At 41.4% G+C, this 22,835-nt stretch overlaps 1 protein-coding gene across 1 annotated transcript in view; it reads right to left on the bottom strand.

Annotated features, from left to right (window-relative positions):
• ptger4c (prostaglandin E receptor 4 (subtype EP4) c) overlaps window positions 1-18,494 on the bottom strand; it is a 40,530-nt gene extending 22,036 nt beyond the window's left edge. The window contains exons 1-2 of the mRNA XM_068038046.1: window positions 17,649-18,494; window positions 13,510-14,049 (exon numbers count right to left, since the gene is read on the bottom strand). Coding sequence (XP_067894147.1) covers window positions 13,510-14,049; window positions 17,649-18,494 — 1,386 coding nt within the window. The remainder of the gene's footprint in view (window positions 1-13,509; window positions 14,050-17,648) is intronic.
• Window positions 18,495-22,835: the final 4,341 nt, after the last annotated feature.

Here is a 22,835-nt window from a genome sequence, read left to right on the forward strand (position 1 = left end):
AATAAAGGAGAAAAAAATCTTTCTAACTAGGAAAATTTGAAAAAAACTCAAACACACCAAGATCATTTTGTGCTGAATTTTTCATCTCAGCCAAGTGGAGAATGGACAATTGGCCACAGGACCTCTAGGTTAGGAAGAGAAAATATGGCCCAGTAACTCTTGCTGGATCTGTGCATGTGGGTGTGGGATGGCGACATGATCAGACTCAGTGGTGATGCCTCCCATGGTTGACTGCTCTTGTGGAACACTATCAAAGCTCACACATGGCTAATTGTGAGGTAATGGAGAGTGTCTATTGCTTATGGGGTTGTGTCCCAGCATGGAGTGAATGCTTTCAGAAGACTGAGGAGGGAAAAAGACTGATGTTGAAATATGTTCAAAAAATCTAAGACAGTCTCATTTGGCGAAAAGCACTGGTCTCTATCATTTATCCCCTATCTAACTGATTGCTTTTTCTTGCTGTCACTATTATTTAGAATTATGTCTGTCTCTTCTACATCTCTGACTTGTAGTAATTGAAAAACAGAAAGCATTAACAAAATGTGCATTTTCAATGTTGCATAAATAATATCTTCCATTAGAATGACTTTTGGGGTCATTTTGGTCAGCTGCCTGTGCGAGGGCCACATACCACGTACATCCATTTCAAAGCAAGAGGAAATTTCCTTGGTTATTTGGCTCAGTTTTATCTCCCACAGTTATTTCCGAAGTTTCAACATTATCCTTTCTTGGGCCAAACTTTGATTCAGTCCCTGCCTCTTAGCTCCCCCTGCTGTTGGGCACTGAACACTACAAGTGGAAGAGATTTTTTTCCCCTGAACAGTTTTCTGAGTTGTCTTAACTTTTGAAACTGTTGGTAAGCTCTTTCTAGTTTTCTGAGTGCCACGTATGACTCAACTACAATGTGAACATGGGAACAGAAGAAGGCCATTCAAAACCTTAAGCCTGTTTCACCATTCAATCAGATCATGGCTGATTTGTATCCTAAGTCTATCCACCCTCTTTGGTTCCATATTCGTTAACAAAATTATTAATTGAACCAGCATCTACTGCTTTTTGTGGGAGAGAGGTTTATCTTAACTTCACTCCAGAGTGACCTGGCTCTGATTTTAAGGTTATGTCCCCTTGTCCTAGACTCCCGCACCAGCAGAAAAAAAATCTATTTATCCACCCTATCAATTCTTTAAAAATTCTAAATTATCTCTATCAAATCACTTTTCAAATCACCTTTTATACTCCCAGGAATACAAGACTCATTTATGTTAGCTATCCTCAGAATGTAACCCTTGGAGCCCTGGTAATACTCTGGTGAATCTATGCTGCACTCCCTCCAAGGCCAATACATCCTTTCTAATGTGCAATGTCAAGATCTGTACATAGTATTCAGATGTGGCCTAACCAGGGCTTTGTAGAGATGTAGCAAAACATCCTCTCCTTTATATTCTAGCCCTCTAGTTATAAAGGCTAACATTCCATTAACCTTTCTGATTTTTTTTTAACGTGACTATGAAATTTTAATGTACTGTGTGCATGGACCCCAAAGTCTCTCTGGATCTTCACTATTCCTAGCTTTTCAGCATTTAAAAAATACCCAGATCTATTCTTTTTGGTCCAAAATGGATGACCTCACACCACCACTTACTACGCCACCAACCTTTGTGTCATTGGCAAACTTGAATATGGCTCTCTATTGTGTTATCTAAGTCATTAATAAATATAGTGAATAGTTGAGGCCCCAGTACAGATCCTCGTCGGATACTATGAGTCACTTCTTTTCAATTTGAGTGCATACCTAGTATTCCTACTCTTTGTCTTCCACCGCCAAACCAATCTCCTAACTAGATCCAACCTTAGAAGAACATCTTCTGTGCCAGTGTGGTACCTTGTTTAGTTTAGTTTAGTTTAGAGATACAGCACTGAAACAGGCCCTTCGGCCCACCGAGTCTGTGCCGACCATCAACCACCTGATTTCATATGGCAGCTGCCCTGTAGTTTTTCTGGTATTACCGATTCAGTGACTGTCTGGTAGTGAATTTTCCAAGTAATATAGCTTGTGTATACAAAGCACAAGTTCCTCACAAAAACAGAGAATCATAGAATAGTACAGCACAGAAGAAGGCCATTCGGCCTGTTGAGCCTGCACCAACTCTTTTGAAGAACAATCCAGTTAGTTCCACTCCCCTGCTCTTTGTCCATATCATTGCAATTTTTAATTCCGTATCATGCTGTGCATTCCAAATCCTAACCGCTTGTTGCATAAAGAAGTTTCCCTTCATGTTTTGCCAATCAAATGCCTGTCCATTGCTGTGGAATTTATATTTGTGTGCAGCTGAATGACCACGTGGTGGCACTGCAAATTGAATTGTTTGTAATATGCTAAAAATTACTGGAGTCAAACCTTGAGAAGTTTTTCTGTTGTGGATTTGAATTGAAACTACCCAAACTAATTTTACACAGATTTGTTAGAACCAGAAGAGAGAAAGAGGGTGATGCTTTCCATTTCACAAATCTGGGCAGGCTTGGAACTCATGTCACATGTTGTACCTTACTTACTCATCCACAAAATTGTCACTTATTTCCTGCACTGCTCCAGGATAGTTAAAGTCAGCTGTGGTTAACAGCCTCTCCTTGATGCACTTTCTTATTAATATTTTTCCCTTGCTGTCAGTGACTTCTATCCAAACAGTTGTGACAAGCTGCCTTTGAGGAATTTTCCATTTTGATGACTGTCAGGTATCCTGTTTGTCTTCCTTTATTTTTTACTTGTTCCACTGTCATTTCCTGTTAATTGTGACTTACTTTCAATGTAAGTCTGCTGTCCAAAATGTTCCTTTTAACTTTTCGCTGTCTATTCCACTTTACAGGCAATGTTTTGCAGGGCGGGGGTGGGGGAATGGTTTTGGTCATTGCTGCTGGGAAAGTAACCTGGTGGAGCAATTCACCCGCTCTTTGTAGAACCCACTTGATCCATTGACATCAATGTAATGAAAATCAGGTTGGTTTCTACAACAGGAAGATAATCCATTACAGTTGAAATTTACCTTTTAGTGCTTCATCTCCTCATCTGCCTGCTGCGTGTTGTTTGCCTTTGTCTCATATTTTCCCATTTCAATTCTAGTTTCAATATTTACTCAGCATGGTTAAAATCATCATTAGCTTAAAATGGCCAGGAGTAATTTTCAGCTTTGATGCCTGGTTGATAAATGCCAGAGCTATTCACCTGCCCATTGTAGAACCTGCTCAATATAGAACCCACAAAATATAACACAGCCTAATATAGCACCCACTCTTTTTAGGACCCACCCAATATAGCACCCGTCCAACATAAAATATAAATATGGATCCCTAAGAGGCTGAGACAGGAGAAGTTATAATGGGGAATAAGAAAATGACAGAGACAACGATTTTGTATCTGTCTTCACAGTAAAAGACACAAAATCATTACCACAAATAAAGGGGAACCAATGAAAGTGAGGAACTTAAAGTAATTAATATTTGTAAAGAAAAAGTACTGGAGAAATTGATGAGACTGAAAGCCAACAAACTCCCTGGCCCTGATGGCCTACATCCTAGGGTTCTAAAAGAGGTGGCTATAAAGATAGTGGATGGACCGGTTGTGACCTTACAAAATTCCCTAGATTCTGCAACAGTTCCAGTCATGGAAGCTAGCAGATGTAACACAGCTATTCAAGAAAGGAGGAAGAGGGCAAACAGAAAACTACAGGCCACTTAGCCTGACAGCAGTTGTTGGTAAAATACTGGAATCCATTATTAAGGAAGTGGTAACAGAGCACTTAAAATTCATCACATGATAAGGCAGAGTCAGCATTGTTTTATGAAAAGAAATAAAAACAGAAAATGCTGGAAATACTCAGCTGCATCTGTGGAGAGAGAAACAGAGTTAACGTGTGAAGTCAATGACCTTTCACCAGAACTGGGAAAAGTTAGAAATGTGATAGGTTTTAAGCAAGTGAAAGGGGGGAGGATGGATAAAAGGACAAAAGGGAAGGTCTGTGACAGAGTGGGAAACAGGAGAGATTAAGGGCTGGATTTTACGTTGGACAGATGGGAGCTGGCCACCGATGTAAAAGTTGGTGGTGAACCAGCTTCCACCTAGCCCGGGGATCTGTCCCGTATTTTACGGGTCCCCAGGCCTTAATTATTCTGAGGCGGGACTTTCACCTGCTTAAGGGAGGAGGACCCGCCTCATTGAGCTGCTGGCCAATCAGACTGGCAGCTCTCAGTTGCAGCAGCGCCACTGGGAGCGGTAGCCACTGCTGGGACTGCAGCCCAGCTGAGGACATGGAGCCAGGAGTCCAGGTAAGATTGGGTTGCCTCGCTGGGGGTAATCGGTCGGGCTCCGGTGAGGCAAGGGTGGTCGTTTGGGGGGAAGGGGGCGTCTTGGGTCCTTGGGGTGGTTAGGGAAGTGGGGTTGTCCCTCAATCGGGCACCCTGTGCCCAGTTGTCAAGGCCCACCCCCGGGGTGCTGAGAGGCCGTCAGCTTTTACCGAGCAGCCTTTCTTGGCTCCAGGACTCCCGCTTGCCATGCGTAAAATCCGTGTGGAGGTGGGCGAAGGCCTTTAAGTGGCCGTTAATTGGCAACTTAAGGGCCTTGATTGGCCTTGGGTGGGCAGCCTGTTTTTCACTCCCCCCCGCCCTACGTAAAGTGGGGCAGAGGCAGGAGTGGGTCAAGAAGGCCTCCTGGAGCCTCCCGCTCCATTTTACACCACCACCCCACCTCCCCCCACCCCCCCACCACCATCTGGCTTGTTGGGGTGGCATAAAGTTCCGGCCTATATGTTAAAAGAGTTGGTGGTACAAGACCAAAGGGAGTGGTATTGGGACAAGTAAATAAACAAACGATATGAGTCGAGAAGATGTGAATGGCAGAATGATGAACAGCTGCCATCCAAAAGCTAACAAAACAGAGAAATGAGAGTAAACCAGTACCTGTGGAGAAAAAGGAAACAAAATGGGCGCAGAGGTTATGATCTGAAATTGTTGCACTCAATGTTGAGTCTGGGAGGCTGTAAATTGCCTAATTGAAAGACGAGGCGCTATTCCTCAAGCTTGCATTGAACTTCACTGGAACACTGCACGAGGCCGAAGTCAGAGAGGTCAGTGTGAGAGCAAGGTGGAGAATTAAAATGACAGGTGATCAGAAACTCGGGGTCCTGCTTGCAGACTGATTGGAGGTGTTTCACAAAAAAAGGTCACCCAATCTATGTTTGGTCTCCCCATTATAGAGCAGATCGCATTGTGAACAGCGGATATAGTAAACTGAATTGAAAGAAGTACATGTAAATCTCTGTTTCACCTGGAAGGAGTGTTTGGAGCCTTGGACAGTGAGGAGAGAGGAGGTAAAATTGCAGGTGTTGCATCTCGTGCACCTGCATGGAAAGGTTGTGGGAAGGGAAGGGGGTGTTGGGGGTTATTGAGGAGTGGACTAAGGTGGCATGGAGGGAACAGTCCCTTCAGAATGCTGAAAGGGGAGGGTAGAGGAACATATGTTTGGTGGTGGTGTCACCCCGGAGGTGGCGGAAATAGCGGACGATGATCTGTTGAATATGAAGGCTGGTGGGGTGGAAGGTGACCCTATCATGAAAAGGAACCCTATCATGAAAAGGAAATCTTGTTTGACAAATCTATTAGAGCTTTTTGAGGATGTAACTAGCAGGGTAGGTAAAAGGGATATAGTATACCTGGAATTTCAAAAGGTACTTGATAAGGTGCCTCATAAAGATTGATAACGCTTGGTGGTTGGGGGTAATGTATTAGCATGGTTAGAGAATTGATTAAAGGACAGAAAACTGAGAATAGGAATAAATGAGTAATTTTCAGGTTAGCAGGCTGTTACTAGTGAAATGCCGCCAGGATCAGTGCTGAGGCCTCAGCAATTTACAATCTATATTTAATGACTTAGATGAAGGGATTGAATGTAATGTATCCAAATTTACTGATTATAGCTATGAGGAGGATACAAAGGGTTGAATTTTGCCACGGAGGCAGAGTGTGGAGGTGGGGGCGGGGGCGGGGAAATTCTGAGAGTTGCATGTTGGGATGGCTCCCTGATGATGTCCCGCCTGTGAGCGAGTTTCCCGGGGTGGGGGACCAGGGGAATCAGCAACCAGCTCCATGGAAGTGGGCAGCCAATTAAGGCCTGACTTAGGGGCCATTTCCAGAAACTGCTGGCATTTTACTGGCACCGGACAGGTCCCATTGAGTCTGGAGGCTGACAGCAATTTGGAGATGACCCCCGAATGGCAGGCTAGAGGGCCAATGGAGCCTCCTCTCATTGGCCCAATGAATGAGCCGCCAGTAAGAAGAGGCCACAGTCATGGCCAAAAGCATTCCTGTGGAGCGGTTTCCCCGCCACAGTGATGTCCCTAACAACTGTGGGCCTTCTTTAATTTTAAATATTCAGCAGGCTTCTGAGAGCAATTCCATTTTGAGGTATCTCTGTGCCCACCTTTCTGCATCAGCAGTGCCCACCTCTCCTGGCTGTTGCAGTTCCTCTCATTGGACCTCCTGCCTTGGGAACCTGCCAACAGTCATTAATTGGATGGCAGAGGTTGTCCATTAGGAGCCCACCTCACATATAGTTGCGTCTTGACGACAAGCACGGTCTCGGGACCTGCATATGGACCCAACATCGGGCTCCCAACTCCCGTGGGAAAGTTCAACCCTAAGAGTCTGCAAAGGGATATGGTGAGTTAAGTGAATGGGCAAGAAAGCGGCAGGTGGCATATGATGTGGGGAAATGTGAGGTTATTCACCTTGGTAGGAAGAATGGAAAAACTAAATATTTTTTAAATGGTGAGAAACTATGAAATATTGGTGTTCAGAGAGATTTGTGTCTTTGTACAAGATGTTAAGAAGGTTGACATGCAGGTACAGGAAGCAATTAGCAAGTCAAATGGTATATTGACCTTTATTCCAAGGGCGTTGGAGTACAAGGGTACGGGAGTCTTGCTAAAATTGTACACAGCATTAGTGAGACCACACCTGGAATACTGTAGGCAGTTTGCGTCTCCTTTCCTAAGGAAGGATATACTTGCCTTTAAGAGGATGAAACAAAGGTTTTTGACGAAACAAAGATTCTAACAAATTGGTTCCTGGGAAGACAGGGTTGTCTTATGAGGAGGGATTGAGTAGAATGGGCCTATACTCTCTGGAGTTTAGAATAACAAGGGATGATTTCATTGAAACATATAAGATTCTGAGGCGACTTGACAGAATAAAGCTGAGAGGTTATTTCTTCTGGCTGGAGATCATATATAGGGATCATCGTCTCAGAGTAAGGCGAATGACCATTTTGGGCTGAGATAAGCAGACATTTCTTCACTCAGAGGGTTGTGAATCTTTGGAATCCTCTATCCCAGAGGGCTGTGAATGCTGAGTTGCTGAGTTCATTCAAGACTGTGACAGAGTTTTGTACTCGAAAGGGATCAAGGGATATGAGGATCAGGCAGGAAAGTGGAGTTGAGGTTGAGGATCAGCCAAGGTCTTATTAAATGGTGAACCAGGCTCGAGAGGCCGTATGGCCCATTCCTCCTCCTATTTCTTATTTTACAAAATAGAAGCTGCTCAATATAGAATCTGCCCAATATTGAAACCATCAATATAGAAACTACCAAATTTTCATTCCCACTGCAAACTTTTTCTTATTCTACCCAAAGAATTTGAACAATTTAGTCAGCTAAATGTTAATCAAAAATGGGTGAATATTTAACAGCTGCGTTGGGGAATTCCTTGTTGGGAAGAGACTATTGAAACCTGCTTGGTTTTCCATACAATGTGGTCATAATAGTGATCGTAAAGGGATTTGAAGGGACAAGTATTTGGTCTGATGTCATCATAGCCAAATGTACAGTTACCAGCAGTAGTGTTGTATATTTGAGGAGATATGACAAACAGAAGAAACAGCGACAATAACAGCATTAACTAGCTGTTCTTTCTGGAAGCTTCTTGATAAATGCACCAATCTTTCTGCCCACTTTCCATGTGATTTTGCTTGGACCACTTATTATTCCATATGACATTCATATGAACAAATACCACAGTGCCTGAACATGTTCAGACAAAGGCATCTGGACTTGGAATGAACTTCTTCAGCATGCACAATAATTTGTTGTGAAGCTTTCCAAATTTATCATGCTCTCAAGCTCATGAATGCAAAATGAGCTTTATACAGAATTCCCATTAAACTTGACTTCTCTCCCTAAAAGGTTGTGGATGCTAGGTCATAGATTCATAGAATCATACAGCACAGAAGGAGGCATTTGACCCATCATGCCACTGCTGGTTTTTTGTCCCACTCCCCTGTTCTTTCCCCATAGCCCTGCAACTTTTTCCCTCTTCAAGCATTAATCTAGTTCTCTTTGGAATGAAACTGTAGAATCTGCTTTCTCTACACTTTCAGACAGTTGCGTCCAGATCATGACAGCTCGTTGCATAAAAAATTGTCTCCTCATCCCTCCTCTCGTCCTTTTACCAATTACTTTAAAACTGCTTCCTCTGATTACTGACCTTTATGGCAGTGGCAACAGTTTCCCGCACTTACTGTATCAAAACCCTCATAATTTTGAACACCTCTATTAAATCATCCCTTAACCTTCTCTGCTAAAGCAGAATAATCCCAGCTTCTCTAGTCTCTCCACATAACTGAAGTTCATCGCCCATGGTATATCTCCTCTGCATCATCTCCAGGGCATTTGTATTCATTCTATAGTGTGGTGCCCCAGTATTGGATGCATTACTCCAGCTGAGACCTAACCAGTGTTTTGTAAAAGTTTTGCATAACTTCCTTGTTTTGTACTCTACTTATAAATGCAAGTATCCCATTTGCTTTTCTACCAGCCTGAACTTGTCAACTAACCTTGTCCTGCCACATTCAAAAATGTCAGTATATAAACCCCCTGGCCTGTCTGTTCCTGCACTCCCTTTAACATTATGCTAATTAGTTTATATTGCCTCTCCTCATTCTTCCTTCCAAACAGCATCATTTCACACTTATTTGCATTAGATTTCGTCTGCCATGATCTACCCATTTCACCATTCTGCCGTGTCCTCTAGACGTTTTCCACTATGCACCTCACTATTTATTACAATTATGAGTTTCATGTCATCTGCAAACTTTGAAATTATGCCCTGCATACTCAAATCCAGGTCATTAGCATACATCAAAAAGAACTGTGGTCCTAATACTGATCCCTGTGGGACACCGCTGTATACTTCTCATCAATCTGCCAAACTACCATTTACTACTACTCTCTGTTTTCTGTCTCTTAGTCAATTTGATATCCACACTGCCATTACCCCTTTAATCTCATGGGCTTCTATTTTGCCATCATGCCTTTTATGTGGTACTTTAACCTTTTGAAAGTCCATATACACAACATCAACTGTACTGCCTTCATCAATCCTCCGTTACTTCATCAAAGAATTCAATCTAGTTAGTCAAACATGATTTGCCTTTAACAAATTCATGCTGGCTGTCATTTTTACTGCACATTTTTCCAAGTGCCAATTAGTTTTGTCCCGGATTTTTGTCTGTCAATATTCCCCCTCACTGACATTAATCTGATTGGCCTGTAGTTACCAGTTAATTACAGATGAATTGAAATTTCGAGATTGAGATTGACATTTTTATTAGGTAAGAATATCAAGGGATATGGATAAAAGTCAGGTAAATGGTGTTGAGGTACAGATCAACCATGATCTAATTGAACTGCAGAACAGGCTTAAGGAGTTGAATGCCCTCCTCCTCATCCTGTGTTCCCAGGCCTAATAAGAAACTATCACAAATGTCATAAAAATGAGTCTGAAAGATTACTCTGGTAAATAAATCTTACATCCAGAGGAAATACAGATGATGGATCATCAAAAAGAAAGAGTACAATATTCCATGTCTACCTAGGTATCTACTTAATGAAATGCTACGCTGCTTGGACAAATAGGCTGTCTCAGGAGTCTGAACTTGCACACATGAAGACATTTCCTTTGGTGGGTCACTGTGCAAGTTGACATCGATTGCCATCTTTTATATTGCATTTTGGACCACTCTTCTATTGGGTCTTTTTCCTTGGGTACAAAAGATAGCTAAACTCCTGAGATGGATGTGTCCTAACAATTAGGTATGGTGGTGATTATGATACTGACTAGCAATTGAAAAGTGATCCACCATGGTAAGTTGTGAAAATAATTTCAACATGCTGTTACCAGCAAACAAAGCATGAAAACTGCTGTTTTGTTGTTAAAAACCCTACTTATTACCCTACTCTGTCTGGCCTAAACATGACTTGCATCACACACAGCTTTTAACTTTTAACTTTTATTGCCCTCTGAAATGGACTTGCAACCCGATCCTTTATAAAAACATCACTAGCTAGGAATGGACAATAAATGTTACCAGTTAGTCCTTAAAGCTGAATTGTTTACTATTTTCACAAAATAACAAATTTTAAAATAGTAGATCACAGACTTGTCAAAATAATACTGGGGCTAAAAGGGTTAAATTTTTGGAACAGTTTGCATAGACTAAGTTTGCATTCTCTTTGAATATCGAAGATTAAAGGGTGAACTAATTGAGGTTTATAAGATGGTTAAAGGAGTTGATAGGGGCAATAGAGAATAACTATTTCCTCTGGTGGGGGAATCCAGAGCAAGGGGGCATAACCTTAAAATTAGAGTTAGGCCATTCAGGGTGACATCAGGAAACCTATTTTTACACAATGGGTGGTGGAAATCTAGAACTCCCTCCCCAAATTCTGTTGAGGTTAGGTAAATTGAAAATTTCAAAACTGAGATTGATAGATTTTTGTTAAGCATAAATTACAGAACCAAAATAGGTAGATAGAGTTAAGATTCAGATCAGCCATAATCTAACTGAATGGCGGAACAGGCTCAAGGGGCTGAATGGCCTACTCCTGTACCTATGTTCCTAACAAATTTAAAAGACCTCACAAATTCATTTGAGGGGAATAAAGGAAAAGATTTGCTTGTTGCAATGTCAATCAGTACATCAATGGATTTCTTTATTTGTAAATCTTTTTAGCTTCAGACAAAGAAAACATATAGTCAACCTCTCCCAACATGCAATGCAGTTGCAAGTGGAAATTCAAGATATTTGACACGAGAATCACCTTTACAATTGAATGATTGATCATGAGGGAAATGATAGTAACTTGTTCATAAATTACAGGTAGACAATAGACACTTACTTCACTATAATAAATTAAGAATTGTGGTAGTTTTGCTCACATTCTGCAGTGCTCACACAGTGTGTTAGAACTTGGACATGCTGTGTTGGGGAAGGCAGGATCCACCAGCAAATTCTCACAAGCTGACTTCCTGATCTCAGTCAGGTCATCATAGAATAGCGGATTTTAGGGGTTCCCATAAAGAGATGGAGGTTAAGTCAGAGAACAACTTCCTGACAGCTCAGTGAGTAGATGGTACAGACAGATCCAGAAAGTTTCAGATACAATTCCTGGTCTGTAGTGAGTTAGCTGAGCTTAGTAGGGATGTTACAAATGGCCACAATGGCATTGGGTTAGGGAGAGGATAATCTACCAGGGTTCTGATTCCTGATGCTGTCCAGTAGCCCCGCTGAACCTGCATTACATGCGTGTCTGTATGATGAAGATAGGATTGGACTCAATTCTGGTGATCCCTGTGTTAAATTACCTATTTGAATCAATGTTCACCCTCCACTTGCATGGAGAACTAGACAGCAGCTGATGACTGCAGAATAGCACCCTTGTGAGTAGAAGTGCCAAGGAGGAAATTTGGAATGTTTTTTTCAATTCAGTGGAATATTGACCTTGGGGCAAGTCTGCTGCCTGTCCCAGGTGTACAGCAACATTGACAGAGGCTTGGTAGTGGGTCATTCTTCTGCCTTCTCAATTAAGATAGGCTGCCTAGTCTGGAGATGGCTAGAGAGGGAAGGAAGGAAAATATTGCGAGTAACTTCCACAGAAATAAATGGTTTTGATTCAGACCATTACGGGCCAGGAGCTGTTAAATATTTTCTGCATTTCCATATTTACTGCATCTTCACACTGGCCTAGTGCCAGCCTCTGGTATGGGCTCGATAGCATTTGATTACTGGTCTAGTGCCAGTCTCGTAATGGGCTGGATTGTACTGATGTAGCAACAATGCCTACAGTTCATAAGCAATTAGGAAAAAATATAAATACTGGAGATGCTATAAATCTGGAACAAAAACAGAAAATGCTAAAAACATACAACAGGTAAGTCACATGAGTGGAAAGAACACCATGTTGAGTACAAACTCTTACTCAAAACGTGAAATGTTAACATTTGTGTTTTTCCAAGAGGTGCTGGCTGACCTGCGGTATGATTCCAGCACTTTCTGTTCTTATTTCAAAGGTAATTCCTTGGTTGTGAAGTGCTTTGTGACATCCTGATAAGGTAATAAGGTGTTTATTTATATACTGGAAAGTTCTGGATAGAATTTTCAAGCTAATGTAATGCCAGTCTCTGGTAAGGCATTGATATTATTTACATACCACTCCAGTGCAAGTGTCTGGTAAGGGCTGATTAGTAATCATATATAGTTTAGTGCTAATTTCTGATACTTAAGGCTTGGATAGCTGTCAAACATATATTAAAATTCTGTACTGCCTACATAACAATGTTACAAAACTACCCCCTTCGATTTAGCCTAGTCTGTGGACTTGTGATCTGATGAGTGGCTGGATATGAACGTTGGTTAATCTTAAAAACTGGACCATTTTATTTTCACCATTTTCAAAACTGAAACAATATGGTTTTGAGTTTTGGATGACGGTTCTCGAAGTGAGGAAGCAGCACGACCTTGGAGCCTCATTAACACTAAGCTGGTGAGCTGCAGGGAAGTCAAATAGGGCCACCAAAATTGGATCTCCCAGCTGGAAAAAAGGTAAGTGCAAGTGGGACGGGAGGCAGATCACAGAGAGGGAAATGATCCAAGTGTGCCGTTTCCATACTAAAATGGCTATCATGGGACCCCATTATGTATACTGAAATAGGTCTACAGCATGAAACAGGTAGGCACTAGGTGTGTCCAATGATAGGGCTCTTTCAAAATAGCAGTGGCTGCATTGTCAGGATTCTTGTGGAGGTAAGGCTACTGACCCCATTTAGAAGCCATTATCACCCCCTTAATGCCAAGTGACACAAGTTAAAATCGATCTCTACCACTCAGTTATACACAACTAGTCATGTGAATGACTGGGTGGATTGTAGCAGAGAGCCTCAAGATTAATTGAGATGCCTTAACATTGCTTGCCATCCAGATAACTTTGCCTCATTGTTCAACACTCCATTTAAAAGTTTCCATGCCCTAAATGAGATTGACTCTTAATATTTTCAAAGTTTATATAAATAAATGTGCAATAGTTTCTAAAAAAATCTTTCCTTTTAAATACTTTTTTCTGATATGCACGATGAAGGTGTACTTAAAGTGCAGTTCAAAATATCAAACGGTCTCCTTCCCTGACTCACAGCAGTGTTGTTTTGTGCGCTGACATCTGGTATTGTAGTTTCATGTAGCATTGTGCATAAGATAGCTTTAGTCTGTGGAGGAGTCTCAGAATGAATTTTTGTGAGGCCAGTGTGATTCTCATGCAGGATACTGAAAGGGTGAGCTGCAGCCTCCCATGCTTGCTGGTTTGTGAAGTCTGTGAATGAGTGAGTCATGGCACCAGCTCTCTGGCCAGCTTCCCTGTGCAACACATTGCTTTCGTCTTTTACTTGTAGTGAGGCATAGCTGGTGGCACTGCTGTTGGCATATGAGAGTGGCGTCTGCTGGCCAGTGGCCCATCCCACCCTTCGTGCCTGACCATCCATTGCAGCACCCACTGTTCGCTTCAGTCGCTCGCACCCCATGGTAAGAAGCTTTTTCCGGCAGAGAATGTACACCCAGGGATCCAGGATTGGATTGAATGAGGCAAAACGGATGGCTAGAAGGTCGCCGCGGTAGTCCAGTTTCTCACCTGCTTGGATCTGCGCAGGGCCATACAGCTGATTCACAAAAATGCGTATCTGATTTAAAGAAAAGAACGCATTAATTTAAAATGCTTAATCTTAGCATCTATTGGAGTATAATTAACATGCAATTCACTACTCCAGCATAAACCTGCTTTTTTTAATTACAGATGGTAAGGATAGAACTTTACAATGGAAACAGAAAATGCTAAAAACATACAATAGGTTCACCAGCATCTGTAAAGAGAAAAGACAAGTTAATGTTTCAAGTGTAGGTCCCGTTCGGGTAAATTTTGCATGCAAGTATATTGGAAAATTCTGGCAGCGTGAAACATAATTTTCCAATATGCTCTGGCTGGGTGCAAAATCTTACTGGTAGCAAGAGGTCTTGCAAAATTTACTCTTTTGTCTACACCCAAACATTAACACTTCTCTGCCAATGCTAATAGATTGTTGTGCATTTTCAACATTTTCTGTTTTCTTTCAGATTTTCAGAATTTGCATTTTCCTTCTTTTATTTGGGATGGAACTTTAGGCATTTTCACACCAGAAATGCAACGTGTGTTTAATAAAAATGATTGCTTATTCATGTAGCAATAGTTATTTTATAATTGTAATCTAGGATTGGATTGAATGGGCTAGAGTAGTTATGGAAAAGGGCAAGGAACAATCAAACATAAAAATACTCATCAGGAAGAGAGTTAATTTCAGTGAGTTGAAAAGGGATCTGGCCCGGTTGGATTGGAATCAAAGCTTGGCAGGTCAAACAGTAAGTGAGCAATGGGAGGCGTTCAAAGAGGTGATTGTTTGGGTACAGACTGGACACGTGAGAGGGAAAGGAATGATATCCAAAGCTAGAGCTCCCTAGATGAACAAAGTTATAGAAATAAATGAAACAGAAAAAGGAGACTTATGATAAGTGTCAGGTTCATCATACACTTGAGAACCTAGCTGAATTCAGAAAGTGCAAGGAGAACTGAAAATAGAAGTAAGAGGGGCAAAGAGATTGTATAAGAATAGGATATTTTACACTGGCAGAAGGGTTGATAACCAGAGGACACAGATTTAAGGTAATTGGCAAAAGAATAAGAGATGACATAAGGGAAACAAAATTTATGCAGCTAGTTATGACCTGGAATGCACTGCCTAAAAGGGTGATGTAAGCAGATTCAATAATAACTTTCAAAAGGGAATTGGAGTGAAAAACTTTGCAGGTCTATGGGGAAAGTGCAAGGGGGTGGGAGTAATTGGATAGCTCTTTCAAAGAGCTGAGTCAGCCACGATGGACCAAATGGCTTCCTTCTGTGCTGTATGATTCTCTGATTAGCGGGTAGTGTAAAAGGAAACACTAAAGTCATTTACAAACATACAAATACTAAAAAGAAAGGCAAAGGAAAGGTAGGGCTGATTAGGGACCAAAAAGGAGATCTTCTTAGAGTCATAGAGAGATACAGCACTGAAGCAGGCCCTTCAGCCCACCGAGTCTGTGCCGACCATCAACCACCCATTTATACTAATCCTACATTAATCCCATATTCCCACCTTCCCTCAATTCTCCTACCATCTACCTACATTAGGGGCAATTTACAATGGCCAACTTACCTATCAACCTGCAAGTCTTTGGCTTCTTGTGGAGTCCGAGGGTATGACTAAGATACTGAATGAATATTTTGCATTAGACTTCAGAAAAGAGGATGCTGCCAATGTCATAGTAAAGGAAAGGCTAGTAGACAGGTTGGATAGGATAAAAGTAAAAAGGAGGTACTTAAAAGGTTGACTGTGCTCAAAGTAGAAAAGTCATCCGGTCTGAATGGAATGCATCCTAGATTGCTGAGAGAATTGGGGTGAAATAGCAGAAGCTCTGGCCACAATCTTCCAATCCTCCTTAGGTGGGGGAGTGGTGCCAGAGGACTGGACAATTACAAATGTTACACCCATGTTCAAAAAAAGGGAGAGGAATACATGAGGTAACCACAGGTCAGACAGCCTAATGTCTTAGAAACAACAATCTGGGACAAAATTAATTGTCACTTGGAAAAATATCAGTTATTCTATGACAGCCAGCATGGATTTATTAAAGGCAAATTGTGTTTGACTAACTTGATTGCATTCTTTGATGAAGTAACAGAGAGCGTTGATGAGGGTAGTGCAGTCAATGTTTTGCATATGCATTCTCAAATGATGTTTGATAAAGTACCACATAGTACACTTGTTAGCAAAATTGAAGCCCATGGGATTAAAGGGACACTGGCAATGGATACAAAATTGGTTAAGAGGCAAAAAGCAGCGAGGCGTGGTGAACAGTTGTTTTTTAGACTGATGGGAAGTATACTGGAGTGTCTCCCAGGCATCAGTATTAGGACCACTGCTCTTTTTGATGTATATTGATGGCCTGGACTTGTGTATGCAGGGCATAATTTTAAAGTCTGCAGATGATGCACAACTCAGAAATGTGGTAAACAGTGATGAGGATAGTAGTTGACCTCTGGAGGACATAGGCAGATTCGTGAAAAGGCCAGATACATGGTAGATGAAATTTAATGCAGAGAAGTGTGAAGTGATGCATTTTGCAAGGAAGAATGAGGAGGGACATACAAACTAAATTATACAATTGTAAAAGGGGTTCAGGAACAATGAGACTTGGAAGTTTATGTCCAGAAATCTTTGAAGGTGGCATGACAAGTTGATAAGGCTGTTTAAAAAAAGCATACAGGATCCTTCGTTTTGTAAATAGAGTACAAAAGCAAAGGAGTTATACTAAACTTTCATAGATCTCTAATTTGGGCTCAGCTGGAGGATAGTGTCAATTCTAGGCATCATACTTTAGGAAAGATGTCAAGGGCTTGGAGAGGGTGCAGAGCAGAATTACAAGAATGGTACCAGGAATGAGGAACTTCTACATAAGCACAGTCAAAACTGACAATCAGTCAATTACAACCAGAACTAACTGTAACTTCTACATAATTGCATTCAGAATGTGGTACTGTAAAGAGCCTATAGGCAACTGAAGAGTTTACATTTTCTCCAGTGGTATGTGTATAAGTCATATCCTATGAGCTAAAAATATTTTAAGAGCGTGACTGCAAAAACACGATATTCACAGATATATTACCCAAAATATTCATCACAAAACGGGTGCGACTTTCGATCTGATAGACCATGCCAGAAATTCAATTTCTAGATGCGTTATAATCTGACAGGTGATATTTCTTTTTAAACACAAATCCTGCAGCAACATTTCAGAAGTAAATTCAAAATCAAGCGCGGTTGAACTTTTTTGCTTAGAATAGTATAAATTAAGCTATGTCGGGTACCATGGATGGACCTTTGATTATACTTTTTAACACATTCAAAACTGCTGAGGTTTTTTTTTAAAAAAAACGTTTACGTTAACTGAAATGTGAGACGGCATTCAAATTGTTAAAATATAAAACGGAGAATTATAAATAAAAGTATACAATCTTGCATGATTGATTGGCGTTGCAGTTTCTCAATGGGTCATCTTACATCTGTCTGGAAACAGTCCCAATCGTCAAATGCAAACATTTTCTATTAATTGTGAATTACATTCAGATTCGTGATCAGGCAGAAAGTTGCACCAGTTATCCATTTCATTTTTTTTTAAGAGTTTACTTGCTATCTCTCTCCTCGCTTACCACCAGAGGGATGGAGCAGACCAGGAAGACTATGGTCATGAGGACTAACAACCAGAACATTTGCATCTCGGCGGCGGACGCTGCCAGGGTGGGGAAGCGACGACCCCTGGAGCTCCCAGTGGCAGCAGCATCGCCCCTCCCTATGGCCCTCTTCCTCATGCTGATGAGGGTGGCACAGACGGACAGGTTGCACAGGACGGTCACCAGGATCAGGAAAGCGCTGATGCTCCCGTAGATGTAGGTGTAGGAGGCGGACACTGTGCTGTTGGCTCTCCAATCCAGAAAGCACCAGGTCCCGGGGAAATGCCGAACGTTGCTGCCCAACCCGAAGAAGGGCAAGATGCAGAATACCAGGTTAAGCAAGTAGGCGCCCATCAAGGCCAGTCTGGCCAGAGCCTTGTCGATGTATTGGCTGTAGAAGAAAGCGTGGTTGATGGCCAGGTAGCGCTCGATGGACATGGTGCACAGGATGGTCATGCCAACCGAGCCGAAGAAGAGCATGGAGAAGGAGAAGAAGTGGCAGAGCGGTTGTCCGCCGGGCCACTGCTGGGTCAGGTAGGTGACTATCACCACCGGGCTGGTGCAACAGGTCCCCAGCAAGTCAGTCACTGCCAGCCCGCACACCAGAGTGTAGAATGTGGTTTCTTTCTGCTCTTTCTTAGAGACGCACAGTACCACGATGGCAATGAGGTTGCCCACCACCCCGATGGCGAACATACTGGCCGAAGTGACCACATGGCTGGACTTGATGTTCAAAGAAACGGCCGAATCGTTATTAGTTGAGGTGTCGTTAACTTCCCCCCAGCTCGATTCGTTCAGAAACTCGGCCATCATCACGGTCAGCATCCTCCCGAGCAAGATTTTACTCACACCACCTCATCAGGAAGAGCACAAGTTGCGAGCGGTCACTGGTCTGAAAGCTGCAAGCGACCTGAGCGCATACACTGAAGGGTGAACCTTTGGTTCCACTCGCCTTCCTATCTCTTTCTGCTACAACGCTCTCTTGCTCTGCTGCGCTGATGTTCTGACTCTCTCACAACGCGCCCTCTTTTTTAAATCCGAAGCTGCGTCCTGCAGGTGACACAAGTGGAGATCACAGACGTCACAGTCTCGATTAAACCGTGGATGTTACAACTGCAAAATAAAAGCGTTAACGGATGGGGTCTAGTGGGAGCCTTCTCCAATTGGAAAGATTGCATTTTCATTTTCCAATAAGGAGTATTTCTTTATCCAGAAAGTGATTAGAATGTGGAACATGTACTACAAGGAGTAGCTGAGGCAAATAGATTTAAAGGGAGGCTAGGAAAGTACATGAAGGAGAAAAGATAGAGTTAGATAAAGAGGGGTGGGAGGAGGCCGCACTGATCACCAGCAAGGATCACTTTGGCTAAATGACTTGTTTTTGTGCTAAAATTCTATATAATTTATGATTTCATATTTATAAATTTCATTCTTGCGTCTGTCCTGCTGAATGCAAGACAAAAAGCTTGGACAGCATGTCTCTTTTTTCAGCAACACAAGTTCCGTACTACCAAGTCACTATGTATAAATAACTGTCTACATTTTATGTCAGCTAATATGTAAAATTGTATTTTAAATACTGCTTGCTTAACGTGAATGACTTTAGATACTGAATGTTGATCGCTTTCTCAATGTGCTTGTAAAGTCCATCAGGTATTATATTGAAACTCACATTTCTTTTTACTCTGCCTTCTTTCTTTGGTTGCAGAACTGACTCCTTTCACCCTTTCAGCTACTGAGGGAAGCTCTAGGTGAGTCAGAGCTTGGATGAAAGAAAGCATCCTGTTCCCAGGTTGTGTCTAAAGGGCAGTACTGGGAGAGGAGAGCAGTGCCTTTGAGCTGACGTTAATGTGCCAAGCTCAGATTTAGAGATATTAGATTCATAACATGTCACAGTACATGTTCCTATTAGCAATTGAGAGTACAGTAAACATTACATTGTTTCTTTCCCATTCTTAGTCTTTTATGACATATACTTTCTAATTTTTCTGATTCTGTCTGTGAACTTTGTTTTAATGTTTCTTTCCCTTTATCCTTTTTTAAAATCTGCTTTTCCGAAGCACTTGACCCCAGGGATTTGTGACATCACTGTAATGCAAGAAGAGACATGCATCAGCTTGTGCAAATTGCATCAAAATGCTACATGCACATTACTTTGTGATCATTTATATGTAATACTTTTCAATAGAAAATTTTTGCTAGCAGTAATCAGGAAATGCATCTCTGCAAACAACTTCCTTGCTAACTGAGGAAGCCAACTGTTGACTGAGGGCTTCCCTAGGAGGCTAGGGGCAACTTAAGAGTTGTTATTCGATGGAGGTTGTGATTGAATCACCAGTACCTGACTGGAAACAGCTTTCAGGAAGACAACAAGCCATAATTTGCTATCAAAGTAACAGTGACGCTAACGGTGCTCACCATTATTTATGTGCAAATACTACAGCAATTTCAGACAGGCAGATGCCCTTGGAAATAACAAAAGTTGCTGTCCAAGTTGCACTGCTCCACCATTAGTTGTGTGTAAACAGCATCTTCCTTAAGGTTCACCATTGAAGTACATAAAATGGCCTGAAGTTGCTGTATTAGCTTGATAGATATGGACTAAACTCATCACCAAAAGTTAAGTCTTGCCCATTCCAGCCTAAGTGCCCTTTTAATGACCTAATAAGTGCTGAAGTGTTAATTACTGTCAACAACCTCTCTAGCACTGAAAAATAACTATTACAAGCATGTAATCTTTTTCCTTCGGGTTTGAATTGGTGGAGATATTAAAAATGTAATTTCTTTTTACTTTTCCTTTCTGTCTCTTTTTTCTCTCACTTAATCTAATCTTTCCTTCTCTTTATTTTTCTTTCTGTACCTGATTTAGCACTGAATTCATCTACTCAAATTTACACTTCTTTCTTAGTCCGTGCATTGTGAATTTAACAATCCTTCAATCTGATTGGTTAAGGAGATACACAGTTCACTCAGGTCACAGATGCCTGGTTTCACTCACTGTGACATAATCAGATCACATTTTCAGCAACATACTGCACAAAAAATGTTAAATCTAAACATGTAAGGGCAAATCTAACTAATAGCAAATGCCATTAGATGACCTGCTACAGCAACCTAGGCTCAATATTCCTCAAATGCCTTTGCCAGAAGATTGGGAGTATTAAAAGAGCTATTTTCATATTAACATAGATCCTTGTACTAGATTTGTCTTAAAACTAAAAGAACTATTCTGACACAGACAAGCAAAACAGACTCGAAAGCGTTTGGTCCAATTAGCAGTTATAGCTATGGTTTACATAAGGTAAAGGTTATCAGTCACAGTGACCCCGCAACTGTACTTGAGCTATCAGTGGCAGAGTAAGTTTCTGGGACATCCAGGATCCCCTTCCTTTTACAATTTTCTCTACGGCAAACATTGCAGATTGGACTGACAGTGCTTCTCTGGTCACTCTGAGCTAGAAATTTCACTCTTCACGTTCTGCGAAGAAGAACAGAATCATCCACACAACAAAGTAGTAGATTTTCTTGTAATGTCAAGAGAGTACTATTGCTATCAGTCATGGACATTCTGGGGTTGAAATTGGAAATGGGGCGCTATGCAAAACAGACAGAATTGCATTTACCCACCATTTTATGACATGCCTGATATTCAGTTCTATTGAAATGAATGGAATGGAGCATCAGGCACAGCGTATAACAGGTGAACAATGCAATACTGTCTGTTTTGTGTCCCTGTCCATATCCAATTTCAGCCCCAATAAGTTGCACAAAGATGTTCCAGTTTCCTAGGGTAGTTACTAGGCCCATGTTTATTAACTCTCCTTCCGTTGGTCTCACTTTTATAAACCACACTCTTGAACTTTACTTTTTCTTCCCTTCCCAGCTATGCTCTTATGTTCTTTACTGTTATTGTCAGTGCAAATCTGAAATCTCTACATTCCTTCCAAGCTGCAAAGATGCCATAGATCATACACTTCTGCTTTTCTAAATTCCAACAATGTTGAAATTGGAGCTTATTTCACAGTCTCTAACTCATTCTTTTTCAGAATCTCAAAGGTATGGAGTCCCTTCATCCTTCATTCCTCCTACAATCTGCAGTATGTTGACATCTAAACTTGGCCCCACCTGATCACTACTACTTGATTGATCTCACTTTTACTCTTTTCAGCCAGCACCATGTGCTTTGACCTTTTATATTGACTTCTCATTTAAGACAAATGTGCTGTTTTAAAAATTAGCAAATGAATAGGTGAACCTTCATAATAAAATATTTTGCTGCTTGAAGAATCCGTCACCTTTAATTTTTTTTCTTTTTAAGTTTTCTTTCATTTGCCTAAAAGTTGACAAATTATTTATAATGTCTTAGTAAAACTGGCAACAGTCTTTTAGTCATATCCAGCCTCAGAAGTCAACTCTTTAGAGATTGCTGTTTGTACTCTAGCTTTTCATGACTCTCCTCCTTTTCATTTACCTTCTTTCCTTCCTTTAGTTCATCTCTGTCTGTCTTTCGCTCCTTTACTTTGCAAACTTCTGCACTCTCTCAATACCTTTCTCCCCTTCTCTATTCTAAATCTTTCCAAATGCTGTTAAGTCTCTCTGTCTCTCTCTCTGCTGTCTATCCCAATTTCTCCTATTATTCTTTTCTTCCTCTTAGAAGTAATTTCTTTCTCTGTCTTCCAACCATCTCTGGGTTTGATTCAACTATTTATTTCATTTCCATGGTCGGAACAATGTTATTCCTTCATCTGCTTTGTTCTAATTCTTCAACATTTGTCTTTTGCCATCTCGCAGATGTTATTTAAAAGGAGGGAATTCTGAGCAACTTCTTCAGAGTTACAAAGTATTTACAGCATAGAAACGGGCCATTGGCCCAACAGTTCCATGCTGGTGTTTTTGTTCCACATGGGCCTTATCTAACCCTGTCAACATATCCTTCTATTCCTTTCTGCCTCATGTGCTTATCTACCTTGCCCTTAAATGCATCTATGCTTTTCATCTCAAATACTTCTTGCAGTAGTGAGTTCCCCATTCATAGAATGGTTACAGCATAGTAGGAGGCCATTCAGCCCGTTGTGTCCGTGCCGGCTTTCTGTAAGAGCAACTCAGTTAGTCCCACTACCCCGCCTTTTCCCCATAGCCCTGAATTTTTTTTCTACTCAGATGATT

This window comes from Heterodontus francisci, chromosome 8 (assembly GCF_036365525.1).
Source record: "Heterodontus francisci isolate sHetFra1 chromosome 8, sHetFra1.hap1, whole genome shotgun sequence".
Lineage (NCBI taxonomy): Eukaryota > Metazoa > Chordata > Chondrichthyes > Heterodontiformes > Heterodontidae > Heterodontus > Heterodontus francisci.